Below are 20,550 nucleotides of genomic sequence, written 5' to 3'. Positions count from 1 at the left end.
ATTTCTGATTTTGCATGTTCTTCTGGGGTGAAAAGCAAATGGTAGGTGGTGAGCTACCAGACAAATAGACATCTTCTCCAGAACCATATCCATGAAGAGTATAATGTGATGTCTGAAAGAACACTGCTGTGACACACTGTTTTAAACAACCAGGAACTGTGATCCTGACTCAGTAGTGTATCATTAAAATAAGTGTCATTGAAGGAAAAAGTAATAATCAAACTCCAGCAACTAAATTCAACTACAGAAAAAAAAAATTAAAAGAAACAAACAAAAAAAAAACAATAAATAAATAAATAAACATGTCTATATTAAAGGATTTTGGGCTGAATGATAGTCAGCACTAAAATGTTTCCATTAAGAAGGCAGATCATTATATGTGGAGAGAGATGGAATATTGTGAGTCATAGCACATTGACTGAACACCTATTGTGTATGGAGCCTCTGGCCTCACTCCTCAGTTCTCATCTAGGCTCCAGAACAGATGGGATTTGGAGAAGACAGAGAGGAGCATAAAGACTGAAAACTAAGACAAATAACCAAACTTAAAATTAACCAACATTATTCATAGAAAGAAGAGAAAAATAGAGACAATTGAACAGTAATCTTTAATTGTGTTTTAATCAAGAGATCAAGGATTTAGGGAAAAAGGAACAGAAGTACATTGTCAATAAATTCAAACCCAGTAATCAGTCTTACTGCATGTTTTTAGTCACCTGGCCATTAGTTCCATTACTGTGTTTCCAGGCAAAACACTGGTTTTGTGTTTAGAATAGTATGTGCAGTCAGGATATAATAACTGTAACTTTTGATTACAATAATGAAAAATATGCCTAGAAAATAACGCAAAAAAAGTAGAAGAGAAAGGAGTGGTTGGGAGAATAAAGTTGCTTTATATTTTACAATCTTTCATTATGTTCCTTGGCTACTAGGGTCAGTTGCTAGTGGCTCTAAAAGTCACAAATGATGACTCCCCCAAAAATACATACTAACAAAATTTGGGCGCAGTTACACAACCACAAAAGATCAGTATATTACATGACAGACTTCTGAATACCAAAAAGGATGACTAAAGACAGCAGTAAAATATCATAGTTTTGCTAATTACTTTTAAATCTGTAAATACTTAATTTTCTGGTATCTCAAAAAAAATGAATTGATGGCTTACAAAAATGGAATAGGATCTATGGGTAAGAAATAATTTTAAAGGTTTGTTTATATGCCAAACATTCGTATGCTATCAACTTGGGTGACAGAGGTGGGAAAATGGAAGTTTCTGATTTATTCTCAGAGTGACTATAATGAAATAAATAGAAATAGAGAATTGTAAGGTAATAGAGAGTTAGTTCTTCTAAAGGTGGGGTCAGCAGTGTTTTTCAGTGAAGAGACAAATAAATACTTTAGAATATGTAGGCCCAATGATTTTTGTCACAACTACTCAACTCTGCCATGATAGCATGAAAGAAGCCATAGGTGAATGAGCATAGCTGTGTTCTAATAAAACTTTATTATAAAAACAGGCAGCAAGCAGTATTTAGTTTAAAAGCTAAATTTTGATGATCCTTGCTCTAGAGAGTATCACTAACATCACCTTCATATTCAGTATAATACATCAACCTTTTGCTGAATCCAGCCAGGAGAAAACGTCAGTGCCCTGCCTAAAGCTTGAGCACTCATACCTCAGAAGAAAGTGAGCTCTTCTTTAAGTCTCCTTATACTTAGAAAAGTCAGGAAACTCTCTCTTCTTGATGTTTCAACATACATTCCACCTTTTTTCATAAGCATAGAAAGCATACTATCAAAACTTTAAATTAAATGAAACATAAATCCTTGATGCAAAGTAGAATTGGCAGGGAAAGAAAATCCAATCTATGTGACTGACTCAAACATGATTCATCCCAATGCAACAAAAAGATGCCCAATTCTAAAACATGTAGTTAGGGCAATTTTGTCCCTTTGTCCATTCGGTGACAATATAGAAAACTGTAGGAGTTAAAAACAAAAGCAGGTTCCATCTTCAACAAAACTAATAACCTGTTGCAACCTCAAACTACTGTATCTGAGAAAGGGCTTCCAAATTCAGAAGAGGTCAAACAGTGGTATGGCAAAATGCCAAGAGGGGATGCATGTGGCTGCAGATCTCAGACAAAGCTAACAGCACCTATTTTTCCAAGAAATGGTAAAATATGAGAAGTAAGGCAAACAACGCCCCCTTTTTTTGTAACAAACACAATGGAATGGGTATTTGATGACAGGAACTTTCCTAATCCCTTTTGACATAGAGAAGTCAAGGCTAAATGAGAAATCAGAAAGCAGTCTGTCAGCGAGGCAGGGTGATTGCCAGAGAATGTTTACATTAATCGCTGTCATGCAGTATCAGCTTCTGCTGGCTAGGGATGAAGTAAAGATCAAAATCACACAAACACACACACACACAATGTATGATCAGGAACTTGACTGAACCAGATGTAAATCACATTAGACCTCTGGAGAAATTATCTGAGAAAAAAAGGAAAGAATGAAACAGAAAAAAAAAAAAGCCTTAGCCGGTTTAGCTTAGTGGATAGAGCGTAGACCTGCGGACTGAAGGGTCCCAAGTTCGATTCCTGCCAAGGGCACATGCTCGGGGTTGTGGGCTTGATCCCCAGTGGGTTGTGCAGGAGGCAGCCAATCAATGATTCTTTCTCATCATTGATGTTTCTATCTCTCTCTCCCTCTCCTTTCCTCTCTGAAATCAATAAAAGAAATAAAACACACAAACAAAAAACTAGCAGACCAAAAATATTCCCTCCCTCCCCAAAAATTTCCATGGAGAAAAGTAAAATTTTGACCAAACATGTGACATGAATGTAAAAGACATAACTCAAGCGAGATCCTATATAAAAAAGAGCTTGAGGCGGTGATTCTAAATCTCAAGCAATCTCAAGTAAGATTACCAGGGACATCAGAAGGAGATATAGCAGGAACTAGCTCATGGGGGGTGGGGGTTGGAGGAGAAGGACAGTAGTCACACTAATGTAGACCATATTGGAAAAAGAAAGGATCCTGCTAAAACATAGTAAAGAGATCGATAGGGTTGAGAAAAATGAAATACAAACAAGTATTATAAAGAAAATGATAGCCATGAAGATAATTGTAAACAATATGACATTCTCAGGGATACCAATTATGAATAAGACAATCAAAATAATACAAAGAAAAAATTTTAAGAATTCTTCCCAAGAGCCTCTGGAGAGAGCATGGCCCAGTCAACATATTGGTTTTGGAGATCTGGCCTCCAAAACAGTGAGCGAATAAAGGTCTGTTGTTTTAAGTCACAGACACACACAACATTTAAAGATACTATTCAAGAAAATTTTAGGGACATTCAAGAAGAATTTAACCTACACTTTAAAAAGGCACATTATGTCCCAGGAAAAACTGACTGAACAACCAAGAGTAATACATCTCCTGGTAAATTTACTAGACATCAAAAGTTTAAAACAAATGACCAAAAAAAAGGGGGTGGGCAAGGGGAAATCTTTTGAGCATTCAGACAGAAAGGCTGGATGCTTAAAAAGGAGGATGGGGGGATGTCACTGAACTTGTACTTCTACACAGCCATATTCAACCCCAGAAGATAGTAGGTAAAACAACATATACAATGTCCTCTTATTTGCAATAGCCAAGATATGGAAATAAACTAAATGTCTGTTGGTGAATGAATAGATAAAGAAAATGCAAAATAGATCTAGAGACACAGAAGCATGGAATAGACTGACAAATTTCAAAAGGAAGGCAGAGGTACTGGGGTGGGTGGGGAGAGATTAACTGGGGAACTCAAATGCATATATGCATAGTCCATGGACACAGACAATAGTGTGGTGAAGGCCTGGGAGGGGTGGGTACAGGGTGGAGGGGTTCAATGGGGAAAAAAAACAAAGGAGACATCTGTACTTTCAACAATAAAGATAAATAAATAAATAAATAAATAAATAAATAAATAAATGTTATATATACATACAATGGAATATTGTTCAGCCTTAAAAAAGAAGGAAATCTTTCCATTTGTGACAGTATTAGTAAATATAGAGGACATTTTGCTAAAATGAAATAAGCCACATACAGAAGGAAATATACAAGATATATCACTTATATGAGGAATCTAAAATAGTCAAACATACAAACAGAGAGTAGAATGGTGGTTGTAAGGAGCAGAGGGAGGGGGAAATGGGAAGTATAAGTCAAAGGGTACAAAATTTCATTTATGCAAAATGAGTAAGTTCTAGAGATCAACTGTATAGCCTAGAGCTTGTATTTTAAAATGCTGTATTGTATATTTTAAAATTTCTAAGAGGATAGATTTCATGTTAACTGTTCTTATTAAGAGAAAAAAAAACTATGAAAAGGGCTAGAGACATCTTTTGAAGGTGATGGATATGTTTAAAACATTTTAGTGGTGGCTTCACAGACATGTACCTATCTCCAGACTTCTCAAGTTGTATGCATTAAATATGTACAGCTTTTTGTACCCACCCCTCTTTCTGGTCTCAACATGGCTTCTTCTGTAAATCCTTAGTTATAGGACTTCTGTTCAGCTAGACTTCAGGTTGTTCTCAATGATGGTTGTTCTGTTGTTTAGTTGTAATTTTAATGTGGTTGCAGGATGATGCAAGTGCTATATTTACCTATTCTGCCATCTTGACCAGAAGCCCCCATGAGTCATTTTGAAGAAACTAGAGAACAATCTTCAATCAGCCAAGGGATAACTAGACAACTATGGCAAAATAGGTGTTGGGAAGCATTCATCCCAGCAAACTGTAAGACTAAGCCTAGATCAGTTGTGGGGATTATGATCTCACACACACACACACACACACACACACACACACAAAAGAATTTAAAATTATAAACCCCAGAAATGTTTAGAAATTATATAATTACCAAAATTGGGGGTGGGGGAAATAGGAAACATAAGAAGTGATGTGAGCATGATGGTTACTTAAGTCAGAGCAGCTGTAAGACCATGGTCAGAGGCATAGCTCTGCACAAATCATGGTGTAAAATTTTCACAGTGAATTAGTAAGTGAAGTGTTTCCCCAAACACGTTATAGCCTTTAACTTTTCTTTATGGCAAATTATCAGAGAAAGACACTTGATCTTTGTAGAGAAATTATCTGGAACCAAATTACTAAAACATAATTAAAATAAAGTAAGGTAAGCAGAGTATCTCAAAGTAAAGGATGACAATATTCTAAGTGAAAGGCAGGGTTTTTTGTACCTACTAAGATTGTGGCTTCTAAAAAATTGCTACATTTTTTAGGCCTTGAAAGCTTATACAAAAATAAAAATATTTTTTTTAATTTTATTAAATTCATTGGGGAGACATTGGTTAATAAAATTATATGGGTTTCAAGTACACAAATCTATAATATACCACCTGTATAATGTACTGTGTGTTCACCATCCAAGTCAAGTCTCCTTCAGTCATAATACATTGGACCACCTTTACATCTTCTTTATAAGTATCATAAATATTTCATAAATATTTATATTCATTAAAATTTTATTAGTAAAATAAGCATTTTCTATGTTTTATAGTGAGATAAAATTTTTAGAATAACCAACTGGTGTTTTGTGACATGTGAAAATATGAGAACTGCCAATTTAAAGAACCCTGTGTTATGTATGGGGGAATATTCATAAGTTGTTGATGGGGTTATAAATTAACACAGTATTTTAGATAGAAATTTGGTGATATCTTTGAAACTTAGCACTCTCAATCCTAACACTTTATCCTGTATATCAGGAAGAGACTTGTTAAATAAATTATAGATATCTATTAGAAGTCTATTGCCTATATATTTCTAATTTTATATATAGGTATAATTTTAAAATAGAAATTTTAGAAATTATATTTAAAATATCATCTATATATCACATGTATGCATACAAACATATGCAAACACACTTGACTATGCAAAGACAATGTCTAGGAGGGTATAAAATACAGGGAGTATGATTGGGAGAGAGATCTTTCCTCGGTGGCTTATTTTTTACAATATGCTCTTATTTTATAGCTAAAAAATAAAAGAAAAACCAATTTAAAACAGAGTATCAACTTTTAATTTTATTTTAGATTCACAGCATCAAGTAATATTAAAATTGGAAAAGACTTAAAAGGACATAAAAATTAATTCATTCTATTAATGTATCTCCTCTAAAAATTCCTGAATACCATTGTCCAATCTTTCCTTTGACCCCTCTACTCACATGTCCTGGAGACAAAGTGTTTGTGGTTCTGGCAGGAAGATCCCTAGAACCAAGTCATTTAATACAGTCAAAGGAATGACATCAAGGGCAATGAACACCACATGAGTATGAATGAATTATGAATAAATAACTGTATCAACTACTGTGGAACACCAAGGAACAAGGGTACTTCCATGACCAAGGAGAAACTTTTCTTGAGAAGAGCAGGAAGAGGCCTCAACACAGACACTGTGAGGCAACAAGAAGCAAAAGCAGTATTAGACTAATTGGCTTAAATTCTCTCTCCACATAAGGTTAGAAATAAGACTGATCTCTTTGGTCTAAGACTACAGCTCCTTTATAAATTTGAAGGGATGTGGAGATAGCGATGTGCTTCAAAGGAGAGATATTTGACTGCATGATTTGAAGGCATATACTAGCTCAAATAATTTTTACAAATAAAATGTTACCATCTTTTTTATTCCAAAATTGTGGAAGTTTTAATGGGTATAGCAATATAGAATATATCACCTTATCTTGGAGAATATGGGTGAGCATAATTTCAGGTGGACATTAAAGCAGAAAATAATTTTATCTCAATGTATAGTGTGGCTTCAGGAGAAATGAAATTGAAGTAATGTTCTTATTCTTTTTCAGTAGTTTCTGGGACCCCATTTGAGATATTTTAAACAGGCCCTGAGGGTTTAACTGCCTAAAGTATCAATACTGGGTGGACTGAAGGAACGATAATTTGGATTTTAAAAGTGGCCTCATGATGATGGAAACTTAACTTTTCTGATATACTGTTCTATTCTTACGGAAGTCAGCACTTCATATTCATATTGAATGAGCTATGTCTATTTAACCCATTGGAATAAAGAGAAACCAAGTTTATGGTTTACCTTTTCTATCCTGTCAAAAGTCAGGACTTCCTTTCTCTTTCGTGGCCACTCTACAAAGGAGGGGGAGCTCCAATATGGGTCAAGACCAAGGACACAATGAGGCCACATTTCTAAAGATATAGCCATCTTTGAAAGAATAAAAAAGGTAAAAGTATATCCTCTGAGCAGTAAGGTCTCATTTTTTGCTTTTCAACTGTATGTATTTCCACCCATATGCTGCTTTTCTCATAGTGCTAGCTTGGTAAAATTGGCCCAAATGTTTTCTCTCTCTTGCAGAGTACCTCAACTATCAGTCTCCTCAGCTCTCACTGTCCCCACAGTGTTAAGTGGGAACCAGAATTGGGCACAAAGGAGGGGTCCAATAGGCTGCTAGGCATGGCTTTGATCAAAGAGAACCCTCACAACCCACATAGTCCAGACTGGTTCACTGCATGCACTAGTTAGGAATAAGAAGTAAATTTGCCTGGACTATTCCTTCAGCACATGCCACAGACACCTAACAGGGTGGCCGGACTCACAGTTGGTACTAGAACAAAAGTTGTATCCTGCTCAAATATCTTTGCAAAATTTTATGAGGGTCATTCTGTGGGACTAGCAAAAATATTTTTCCTCAAATAGTTCTGTGTTTTTCTTATAAAAAAGGGGTTTCCATATTTCTTTATAAAGAGAATCTAAGTAATAAGATATTCATTTCTCCCAAACTGAGATTATGCCTGGTAGTAAATTAGATATTTCAGGAAACACACACTTTTAGGTCACTGATTTATTGTAGTACTATCTACCTCCAGAGTAAGAATGTACCAAGTAGCCTCTGAAATAAATGTCATGTCTCTTGAAGCACCCAAGTATGACTCAGGTGCCAGAGCCAATCTGACACATCAAAATATATAAGCCAAGAACTACTTTTCACGAATAGACTAGATATACATCATTTTAACAGTCTGGACCAAAATCTTTATTTGGGAAAGGGGTCCATTTTATGTAGTCCCAATGAAGTAGTCAGTCACATTGTCCTGACCTTTCCCCACAGGGATGGGCAGGTGGCAGGACCCAGACTGGCCAATTTGAGTACATCCCCCTATCCACTGTAACTGGTTCAGAGATGGGCATGTGGCCCACATAGGTCCAATGAGGGTCTTCCCTGCATGTGATAAAGGACTATCATAAAGTTAAATCCTGTTTTAAAAACTGCAGTTATGGAAAATTGAAACAGCCAACAGCCATCTTTCCCTGCTACATGAGGGAAGCTATCTGAAGAAGAGAATCAGGCAACCAAAAAGAAAGGTTCCAAAGATAGAATTATAGTCTGCATCTTTTTAGCCACTAGATCCAGCCATACCTGAAATACCAGATCCATTCATGGACTTGTCAATTACATGAGAATTTCCTTTGATGCTTCTTTGACTTGGATTTCTGTCATTTGCTAGTAATAATCCCGAATAATACAGCTGCTATGCCTAAATAGAACAAGCTATATATTTTGACCATATTATTTATTTTTTGTTTCCTTTTTTATTTTTTCAATTACTATTTGCATTCAATATTATTTTATGTTAATATTGGTGTACAGCATAGTGTTAGATAATCATATACTTTACAAAGTATTCCCCACCCCCAATATTTCCAGTAACCACTGGCACCATACATACTTATTATATTACTAGAGGCCCGATGCATGAAATTTGTGCAAGGGGCTCCGCCCTTGCCACAGTGGCAGCTTGCCTCGGCCCTTGCAGGCCCGGCTTCGTCCAGAAGAATGTCCAGTCTAATTAGCATATTACATTTTTATTATTATAGATTGACTATATTTCCTATGCTGTACTTTACATCCTCATGACTATTTTGTAACTACCAATCTGTACTTCTCAAGTCCTTCACCTTTGTCAGCCAGTCTTCCAACCCCCCGCCCATCTGGCAACCATAAGTCTGTTCTCTGTATATATGAATTTGATTTTGTTTTGCTTGTTCATTTATACTGGAGAACAAGCTATTTTTAAAAATCTCACCTTGAAACTAAAATATCCTGATCATGATTAGAACGTAAGATCATCCCTGGCTTGCTTCCTTTAATTATTTTAAATATTTTAAAATAATAATATTCTATGTTTATAAATATAACACATACATGTTTCAGAAAATTTATAAAATCCAAAACATAAGAAAAAAATGACCAAGGACTCCTTGGCCCAAATGATTGCTGTAAAACTTTTAATGCATTTTCTTTGAGTTTAGGAACACATATATCGGTTTTTTAAGTTGAATCATACACTATTAAAGATATTTTTTTCCTGCTTTTCTTAACAACTTGTGAGTAATTTCCCACATAATGAAACACTCTTCAAGTATACAATCCTTAAAAGCTTCATGGTATTTCATTTACTCTCTTCCTTGAATTATTTTATCCTCCTGGCTTCCAGGTTATCAAACTCTCTGCTTTTTCTTTATTCTCACCACCCCACCCCACTCCTTTGCTGGTTCTTCCTCATCTTCCTTGCCTGTAAGTGTTATGGTATCTACTGGATTCAGTCCTTGGATGCCTCATTTCCTCCTCAGATACTTGGAAAATCTCATCCTATTTCATGGCTTTCAATACTTTCTATATACTGTCAATATCCTAATTTATATCTGCAGCCTGAACCTCTCCATTTTTCTCCAGACCTTTATATGCAATTATCTTATAGACATAGTTACTCATTTGTCATAAAGCAACTCAAGATTAACATGCCCAAAACTGATCTGATATTCATCCAAAACTTGCTCTTCTTGTAGCCCTCCCCACTTCAGTTAAGAGCACCATCTTTCTAGTTGCAGAGATCTAAAACCTCAGTCATCCTTGTCATCTCTTTCTCACATGCCACATCCTTTCCCTACCTATCAGCAAGTTCTATTGGCTCTACTTTCAAAATATACATAGAATCTGACCATTTCTCACAAACCCATTGCCACTACCCTATTCTAAGCCATCATTATCTCTCACTTGAAACTTAGGTCCTATTTCCATACTATCCCCTACTTAACCCTCATCCTATTCTGTTCTCAGTAAAACAGCCAGCATGATCTATTTAATATATATCAAAGCATGGCACACTTCTATCCAAATCATGAAATGGCTTCCCATTTGACTTAGAGTAAATGCCAAATCCTTCCTATGGTCTATGTAAGGCCATCAACAGTCTGGTTTCCCCAATCTTAATCATGCTGCTCCAGCCACACTGACCTCCTTGTTGTTTCTCAAATACCCCACTCATACCCCTACCTCAAGGCCTTTGCATTATAGAGAAAACTCACAATCTTCTCTGTCTAGAACAGTATTTCCCCACCTCCATATATTTACATGGATCATTACTTCTCCTACCTCAAACCATTGATCAAATACTACCTTCCCATGAAGTCTTTCCTGACTATCTAATCTTACAAATCCACTCCCATCCCTACCCCCTTTCCATGCTTTATTGTTCTCAATAGCACTTATCACTTAGGTACACTATAATTCATATTCTTCCACCTTACATTATCAGAACTCTTCCCCTACCGCCATCATGTTGCTCTTATACATGTTAACACTTTCAGTGAAACTGCTCTAGTCAAGGTAACCAACAAATCCAAGTTACCAAATCCAATAGACTTTTCTGTACCTTCATTTTAATAGATATTTCATAATTAGTGAAATTCTCAGTTAGCCTCTTTCTTGAAATACTTTTCTCTGTTGGATTTTATGAAATCAAACTCTCAAATAAAAGTTGTCTGACCACTTCTCAAAGGAATTTTTTACGAGTGTCTCACTTATTTCAAACCTTTTAAATTTAAAATATAAATGTTGACATACTAGGCCCAGGTCCTCTGTTCTCCTCTATTATACCCTTTGCTTTTTAAAGTACTATGAATTGGTAGACTAATGACCCCCCAAGATGCCCATGTCTTAAACCTGTAAATATGTTACCTTAAATGATAAGCAAGACATTACAGATGTGACTAAGATTAAGGACCTGAGATGGAGATCAGCCTGGATTTTCTAGGTGAGCCCAATATAATCACATAAGTTCTTAAAAGTTGAGAACCTTTCTCACAGACAGATGGCAGTATGAGAAGAACTCAACTTATAGTTTATGACTTTGAAGATGAAGGAAGGGGCCACAGGCTAAGGAATACAGTTGATGTTTAGAAACAGAAAGAAAATTAGGTCTAAGCTTCTCCAACAGGAACATAGCCTTGCCAACACTTTGATCTTGGCCTATGTCAGATTTATAAGAAACAAATCTGTAAGATAATAAATATTTGTTGTTTTAAGCCACTAAGTTTATAGTAACTTCTTATGACAGGACCAGAAAACTAAAGCACACAATTTTAAATACTATCTATAAAGGTTGATGACTCCAAAATGTATACCCCTTGCTGTAACTGATTCTGTAGTTCCTGATCGAACTGCCTTTATATAATTTCTCTTGGATGTCTATGTGAGAGTCTCCTAATTGCCTCCCAATTCCCATTCTCCCTTTCTTACTTAGTAATAGAATCCCTGATCTACAGCTGAATGCACAGGCAGATGGAATAAAGTTTCTTCCCCTTCCTTTGCAGCTTGAGTGACCATGTATCCAAGTTTGGCCCACAGGAATATGCAAAACTGTCATGTGTGACACTGGAGGGAACTGGGGAAAACTTCATCTTTCTCCTTTATGCTGGCTGGGATATGAACAAGATATCTTCAGGTCAAGCATCCATCTAACACCACAAAGTTTCACAATAAGGATAGCAGAGTAACTAGATAGAAAGAGCCTAAGTTCCTGATGATCATGAAAGTCTCATGTCAGCTCTGGACCTGCAGACTTTATTGAGAAAGGAAAAATGTTCTCTGTTGTTTAATACTCTGTTATCGTGGAATTGTTGATGCATTCAGCTAAACTTAATTCTAACTAAAATAGTAAAATTAGAATATCCATGACAGAATTATTGATTTTGCCCCCGGAGACCCAACTGTTCAGTCTTCCTCTATTTCTATGAATTACATTATGATCTGCCCAGTTGTTCAATCCAAAAACCTAAAGGTGATTCTTGATCTTAGATTCTTTTCTTTATTCCCTCACCAACCAACCTTCTATTCCTATTACCCCACTCCCAATAAATCAGCAAGTCTTGGTACTTTTATTTCTAAAATACATCTGTGAACTTCTCTCCATTTCCACTATCATAGCCCTTGTCTGATCTCTCATCACCTCTTATTTGAGCAATTGTGATATCTATTAACCAATTTCTTTATTTTCATTCCTGCCTTTATTATATTGTCAATTTTCCTCTTTCTACTGGATCATTCCCATTATCACAAAAGCATGTTATAGTTTATCTTATTAAAAAAAACACACAAAACACCTCTTTGCCTCTTATCTTTATTTCTCGCTTAGTTGGGCTTTTTCTTCAATCAGGAACATTTGACCTAGTTTAGCAGTCTCCCTCTTTTGAAGTCTTTCTTCACCTGACTTCTGGAATACCACTGTTTGCATCCCTCTGTGCCCACTGGGTGCTCCTTCTCAATCTGCTTGACTGATTCCTCCACACCTTCCTGACCTCAAAATACTGGAGTAACCCCGGGCTCATGCCTCAGAACTCTTCCCTTCTCTATCTCTAAATACCATTAACATGCCATTGACTACTAAGTTTATACCTCTTCCCTAATAGTCATGTTTATTACCACCATTTTTAAGTAACTTATTTAAGGCAGGAACCTTGTCTATCTTCATAGTTAGTAATTAAAAGAGATTAATCAAAGAATTTATACCCATATATGCATAATCCATGAACACAGTCAATAGTGCGGTGAAGGGGAGAAAGGGAATATCTGTAATACTTTCAACAATAAAGATAAATTTTAATAAATAAATAAATAGTCCTTGACACAGCATTCAATACTTATCTTTAAATTTATGAGTATTGTTACATGAAGCACAAGTGTGAGAAAATTGAATGGCAGATAAGAATCATTAGCTAATTTCAAGGAGCTGTTTCTTTTGACAGCCAATGGCATAACAGAAGGCAATTCAAGACATTGTTTTCCAAGGTCAGTGGGTTGTTCCAGACCTGAGAATTGGAGCATCCAAAGAAAGTGATGGATTACATATCATTCAGAAAATTTTCTGTGAAAGTCTGTTCTCATTCTCAAACCATCAGTAAGATTTGGGTAGCAGAAAGCTCAGGGACATATTTTTAAGAAAGAACATGGAGTAAAAGACTTTGATGCTGCCAATTCAGAGCAAAACCAATCAATTAAGTGAACATTAAGGTTTGCTCTGTCTTAAAAAGTTAAGGTTTGACTTTGGGTGGTGGGCACACAGTGCAATACACAGATCTTGTAACATAGAAACCCACATCTGAAATCTGAATTATTAACGAATGCCACCCCAATAGATTTGATAATTAAAAAAAGAAAAGTTGCCCAGCTGGTGTGGCTCAGTGGTTGAGCATCAACCTATGAACCAGGAGATCTCAGTTTGAGTCCAGGCAGGGTACATGCCTGGATTGCGGGCTCAATCCCCAGTAGGGGGCATGCAGGAGGCAGCTGATCAATGATTCTCTCTCATCATTGATGTTTCTTTCTCTTTCTACCTTTCCTTTCCTCTCTGAAACAATAAAAATATTTTCTTAAAAAAGAAAAGTTAAGAAGCCAAAAAAGGACAGACAAAACAAGGATCCAGTCTATGTTTTTTGAACAATAAAAAAATAAATAAATGATTGATTTTCCAAAAATCCAGGTCACTTAATAGTTTCTCAGACTACAATTCATTAAAAAACCAGTTACTCACAGCGACAGAATGAATCTCAGCATAATGAATGCTGCTGAACAAAAGTAGCCAGACACAAAAGGAGCTTATACTACATGTTTCCATTTAAGTGAAGATCAAAAGGGGGCTTGAGGGAATGGTTTGGGTAATGGTTTTACAAGTGTATATTTTTCAAAATTCAAACTCAATACTTATAATATTTACATTTTAAATTGAGTTAAATTTTATATTCATTAAACAAACAAAAGTTTCCTTCAATGAGTGTTCTGTGGAAGGCAGGGGAGTGGGAAAGATAAATATAAACAAATTTCTTCACAATCTTTAATATGCTCTTGTATGTGTGTGTGTGTTTGTGTGTGTATGTGCCTGTGTGTGTATACTCATCCATGCATACATATATCTACCTTATTTAAAAACCAATTAAAACGGCTGTCTTTAGTGTTATTTCTGAACAAGAAAATTATTCTCTTTCAAGCTTTGAGTTGTTTCTAGGTGGTATATTTCTAGGTGTAAAATTAATCTAGTTAAATGGTGTATGTATTTAATAATAAATTAAAATAGTACTAACAGTTTCCGAGTTTTCTGCCAAGATCTGCTTGACTATTAGGAGCTCAAGTCACCAGTGTGAGTAATTCACTTCAGGCACTGGCACTGTAGGTTTTGAATGGAAGTGCCTTGCTTACAGGGAACACTTTCCCAGAATACACCATTTTCTAGCCTTGTTTATGTTCTCTCCTCACCCTGACACCCTAATAAATATCCCAGTGCAGCTTACCTGCCTGAGCAATCTGTACAAAAGGCCATTTCTTCAGTTTCTCTCTTTTTAAAGCAAAGGAAAACTTCCCAGTGTTAACATATAGCGCAAAGAGAAAAACAGCCTGTTTGGTCCGCCCTCCTGGCTGCTGCTACCTTGCAGTTTATGACACACAGACAGAGGGAGGTCTGACGACATGGAGGAGACAGCCAGAGAGCTAGCTAGTCCATTCCCGTGGAAACCACGTGTCCCTCAGTGCAGGCAGCTCTTCCTACTTTGCTGTGGATTTCTTTTGTGTGACTTCGAGAGGAGCTTGTGAATGATTTCTAAATGTGTGCCTCGCTGAGGCAAGCTGCCTGGGGAGGGAGTGACCCTGCCAAGCGAGGACAGAGGAAGCCAACAGGGACCTCGCAGTGCTGGAACTGGTTCGACCCTTAGATGCAGTTTTTTAAATCGGCAAAACAGAAATCAAATTACTATCATATTATGCTGGTGGAAGCTCAAGGGACTCTCTACCAGTGTGATGATTATGAGAGATGCAGAACAGCAGTGTGTCTGATGTGTGGACTCTGAAGACAAATGTAAGTTCTCATATTCTCATACTATATGCTATTGCTGTGTAATTTTCTTTTGGGCATGAAATTATGCTTAGCTAAAATGTAATCATCTCACAATGAGAATTTCTAATGTGAAAAGTTGTTAATCTTTGCTTAAGACTTTTTTTTTCTTTTATTAACTAAGCAGCATAATATAAGCTAAATTTCCGAAAGCAGCTTTGGCAATTCAGCCTAAGACTGAATGAAAACTATAATCCAAAGCACATTCAATTACTATGGGATTAACACTAGATGTTTTTTTAATTGACTTTCTGAACGTAGAAGGCATGCAACCTGCTGTTTTGGCTTGCATGCTGTTTTAACACTGCTGTGGCTAACCTAGTGTGATCAGCATAACCAACAGAATGAGAGAGAGATCAGCGAGATTCCTGGTAGTTACAAAACTTTTCTTTTTTGGCCAGGACCACATTTTTCTCCCCGAATGCTCAAAACTCTGCAACCTCTATGTTTAAAGTTCATTCTGCCTTTTTGACCTTGCTTTGGAGGAAAAAAATGAAACCAAACAGAGGACTCTACTAAAATTGTGAAGGAAGGGAATATAAAGAAAGAGCTACTGCCGTTCTTTAACTACTGTTGCAATAATGGCAGGAAAAAAGCCAACCAAGGAGCCCAGAATGTACACCAGCATCAATGTGACAGAGTGTGGGGACACAAAAATGGATGGTGAGCAGAACATATAACTTGTTAATTTTTCTACACTTCATCTACTACAAGTTCCAGCTTAGAAATGGATGTTCTTTGTGAAGAAAACACTTCTTTGAGCTCAAGTACAAACTCCTTAATGCAACGAAATGATGGCACAAGGCTCTACAATAATGACTTTAACTCTGGAGAAGCTAACACTTCAGATGCATTTAATTGGACAGTGGACTCAGAAAATCGAACCAACCTTTCCTGTGAGGGCTGTCTCTCACCACCATGCTTCTCCTTACTTCATCTCCAGGAAAAAAACTGGTCTGCTTTGTTGACAGCTGTAGTGATTATTCTAACTATTGCTGGAAACATACTCGTCATCATGGCAGTGTCCCTAGAGAAAAAGCTGCAGAATGCCACCAACTATTTCCTGATGTCACTTGCCATAGCTGATATGCTGTTGGGTTTCCTTGTCATGCCCGTGTCCATGTTAACCATCCTCTATGGTGAGTGGCGTTGGTTTCCCAGTTGTACCCACACTAGTAATAAAGAGCATGTGCATGTCATTAGCAGATGAGCCAGGACTCAAGGGACAAAATAAACACGAGGCTTTGTTAATAAACAAGTTACTTAAACTTTACTCTTAAATGGGGTTTACATATTTTTAAAAATCAGACAATCTATTATCTGTGATCCTTAAAGAGTTCTGTGCTTTGAAACTCATACATTTTATGTAGAAATTATTATAAATGCCCCAATACAGTCATAAAGCAATAACTTACCTGTCATTCTGAATCTACTTGATTTTCACTCCTTTATATTCCCAAATATTCCAGCTTTTAAAACAGGACAGTTCTATCTTTGTCATAGTTTCCAGCACCTCTAATGGAGTGGTAAAACCTTCCCAATTACCTGGGAACATTTGCAGAGAGAACATTAATGGTGCAGTGGGGTTTAATGTCAAAATATGCAGAGTCTCCATTAGAATAAATGAATTACTCCAATTTTCATTGTTCCCTGCCCAGGGAAGCTAATTTGGAAGGGTGCCTTTAAAAATGCATATGCAGAAACTCCTCCAATCTGGTGTGGAGGAGGGTGGAAAACAAATGGAAAGAGGTTAATCTTGCTTTCTTCTCAACAGAGTTTGAAAGAGTCAAACCTCTCAGCAAGTCAGCAAACACTGGGGCGGCTTTAGCTGGGGGTAGAATGTGATGTTCTTTCCAAATTGTAAATAATGCAGCCAGATTTTGAAGAGAGAGAGGGAGAGAGAGAGAGAGAGAGAGAGAGAGAGAGAATGAATTAAGACTGCTGACACAGGCACATCAGCAGTCATCCAGAGCTAGAAACAAGTTGAGTGCTGTCTTTAAGAGGGTATTTTCTGGCCAAGTCTTAGGGCTAAAATATATCAGTCCAATCCTGAGGAGTGGGAAGGAGGGAGGTGAGCAAAGGAGAGCAGGCTCAGGTTTGCACATGGTGGGTAATGCTCATTACAAAACAGCCTACTTGACCACTCGAACGTCACCACCAGATCATTTCATTAAATTCGCCTGTCATTTCCCAGATATACTGGAGAGGTCCTTGCTTCCTAAAACCCCACCCTGCTCAAAGGCAAACTCCAGTAATGGGTGACTATCCACAGGGCCGACCAGTCCGGGAACCAAAACCACCGCAGAGGCAGGGTGAGAATGACCCCGAGGAGGGGTGGGGGGTTGAGGGGGGAGAGGAGGCACCAGCCAGCCACCTTAGGATGCTGGGACCTGCTGGGCGTCTCAGGCTCTGAGTTGCAAGTGCGCCCCCTAGCGACAGCCGCTCAGCGTGTAGCCATTTCCCGCCCCGAGTTGAGCTCCTCCCTGGTCTGTCCTCACGAACTCCGCAGGGGGAGGAAATGCCCCCTCCTTATCCCTACTGCGGAAACCGGCCTAAGGCTGGGGCTGCCTCCTAGCAGAGAACACTTCTTTAAGAGCCAACATCAGTTCCGAGCAGGCAGAGCATGCCTTCCCCCAGGCGCTGCTAAGGAAAAGGCTCTAGTCTTTGTTGAAACTCTTTGCAAATAATCCGTGTGAAAGGCACTAAATTAGGCTTATATCCTTTTCTGAATACCTGTGGTGGCATTTTGGTAGAGAAAGTATGTTTGAAATGGAGAGTTTGTTCAGCTTTGTGGGTCTGGAATATTGTAAAGAAAAGGTGGTCTTTATAATTTTCCTTCTCACATGCACACAGATCTAACACCATTGCTTATACTGTTATCAAAATTAATTAGGTTTATATAACCATTTGGTCCCCCTCAAAAAATTTCTTTAAAAATATAGGACACTTTGCTTATGTCCATAAAGCATATCCTATCTCTCTAATACAGCTGGTGACTTCCTTCAGGGGTCCTCCCAGTGGAATCATCTGGAGAGCTTTAGAACAGTGTTTGGGACCCACCCTCCTAGACATCAGGACTTCTCTAAAGTGCTTCAGCCGACTCTAGTGTACGGCCAGGAATGAGAACCACTGCCCTAAACATTGGTTGGCAAAGTGGGGTCCCTGGACCAGCAGCATCAGCACCCCTGAAACAATTCTCAGGACAGAAACACCATGCTTTTCTTCACCATTGTCTTCATCCTCACCTCTATAAGCCCCAAATTTGAGTTTAAACCCTAAAGCATTATTAGGTAATTATGCTTCATTTTTAAAAGTAAAGACTTATTCTCATTCTGGATTTTTAGTCATTTATTCCTTCACGCCAATAGCATTTATTGAGGGCTTACTAAATGCCATCACGGGGTAAGACTGAGCAATTATAATAATGACGAAGGGATGGGCCTAGCCACAGGGAATAGGAAATGTGTGAAAGATGTGTGAATAAGTAAGGACTGTATACTGTGAGGTGCTTCGTAGAGGAGCCCAAAATATGTCATAACTCAGGACCTAAGTAATTTGAAAACAAACCAAAAAGATATGTTTTGTTAGGCAGAGCAGAGTGAAAGAAACACTAAAGAGAACCTGTTTACCCCAACAACCTGACAGTTCCAGCCAAAAGAAATGTTCAAACCTGTGTTCATCAGCCAGTGAAATTGTATTGTAGTTAACCACAGTTGTTGTTAGGCTTTCTTGAAATATTGAAAATATCTTATGTTGCCCTTTGCTGCCTCTTGTGCCTTTCCCCAGGATGGAAACTGTTGCAGTAGGAGAGAATCCACAAGCCAGAGGCAGCATAAGGCCGCTTACTGACACTAAGCTTCTGCATCCTAGGTTACCAGTGGCCTCTGCCTAGCAAGCTCTGTGCAATCTGGATTTACCTGGATGTGCTCTTCTCCACGGCCTCCATCATGCACCTCTGTGCCATCTCGCTGGACCGCTACGTAGCCATCCAGAACCCCATCCATCATAGCCGCTTCAATTCCAGAACGAAGGCATTTCTGAAAATAATTGCTGTTTGGACTATATCAGTAGGTAAGTGAGAACAATGTTTCAGTCTCATTTGAAATGACAGTTCATACATTCCAAGGACACGTGTTCTGTTTTGTTGCAATGAAACAAAACATCATGAATCTATTATTTTGTTTGTTGCAAGGTGTGATGCAACATAGTAATGATCAGATTTGCTATAGGAAAGAAAAAACCCATTCACATCACTGGTTGACAACATAAATTTTATATTGCTTTGCACAGGTAAGAATGTATATACCAATAGAGTCCAAATTAGGAATAACTGTGACTAGCCACCTTCCAAAACATATTCCCCATCTCATGCTTCCAAATTCACTATGGTAACTCTTGAGTTTCCCAGAGACTTTAACATTTATAATCACTGGACTTGTGGTCAGTATAAAAATACAGAGCTCCAAACTGGAGAATACACAACTTCGGAGGGGGAGCTAGGAAAGGTGCCTGGTACTGAACTCAGAGGGAGAAGGTGAGAACAAAAGAAGGTGGCAGAACTTGCTCATGGGGCAGGCATTTTAGCCTGCCTACCGCCTTTGCAACACCTTCCTCCTTTTATGACACCTCACACTAGAGGATTTCAACCTGCTTCACTGAGGTTGATTACACATATTCACCTATAGCCAGCATTGATCGGTCACACACCTAACAATCTTGAAAGCTCAGGTAATGGAAGCTAAAGGGGCAGCTCCCAGGCAGCTAAGCCAATTGCACTTGTCATTTCAACAGCCTTAGTCAGTAACCAAAAATTCCCCGGGATTTGTTTTGAAGTCACAAAGCTTTGCAGGCAGAAATGCCGTACCTGCTATGCCACCTGGGTGTCGGTATCTACTAACATGAGAGACATGGCATATGGTGGCAGGCTTGACATCAAGGACTAGCATGAGTCTATCCACCGCCTTATAATAAAAAATGCAAATGTATAATAAGCAAACAATATAATACCTTGTGTTTCAGTTCCTGTTGTTTGCCTTGCTACTTAAGGTATAATCTGCAGAGTAGGAGCTCCACTCTACAGGTGAGAAAATTGGAGTGCAAAAAATGAAATGACTTGTGCAAAGCCTACCTTAACAGGGCAAAGGTTTTTTTTTTTCTTTATCATGATGAGAATACTCACAAATTACATTGGTATGATTTTCAAAATTTGAAAAAGTCTTATCTCTTCTCCATTTTAAACTTCACATTATGATCTGAAGGAGACAAAATCAAAGATT

At 37.7% G+C, this 20,550-nt stretch overlaps 1 protein-coding gene across 1 annotated transcript in view; it reads left to right on the top strand.

The window, feature by feature from the left end:
• The first annotated feature begins 15,063 nt into the window (after positions 1-15,063).
• Positions 15,064-20,550, top strand: part of HTR2A (5-hydroxytryptamine receptor 2A) — a 91,456-nt gene continuing 85,969 nt past the window's right edge. The window contains exons 1-3 of the mRNA XM_070407488.1: positions 15,064-15,238; positions 15,676-16,413; positions 19,145-19,345. Coding sequence (XP_070263589.1) covers positions 16,002-16,413; positions 19,145-19,345 — 613 coding nt within the window. The 5' untranslated portion in view covers positions 15,064-15,238; positions 15,676-16,001. The remainder of the gene's footprint in view (positions 15,239-15,675; positions 16,414-19,144; positions 19,346-20,550) is intronic.

The sequence above is a fragment of the Myotis yumanensis genome, unplaced genomic scaffold, assembly GCF_028538775.1.
Source record: "Myotis yumanensis isolate MYYU_CA2020_CCGP unplaced genomic scaffold, mMyoYum1.0.hap1 SCAF_3, whole genome shotgun sequence".
Taxonomy (NCBI): domain Eukaryota; kingdom Metazoa; phylum Chordata; class Mammalia; order Chiroptera; family Vespertilionidae; genus Myotis; species Myotis yumanensis.
This window is presented reverse-complemented; position numbering and strand designations above follow the sequence as displayed.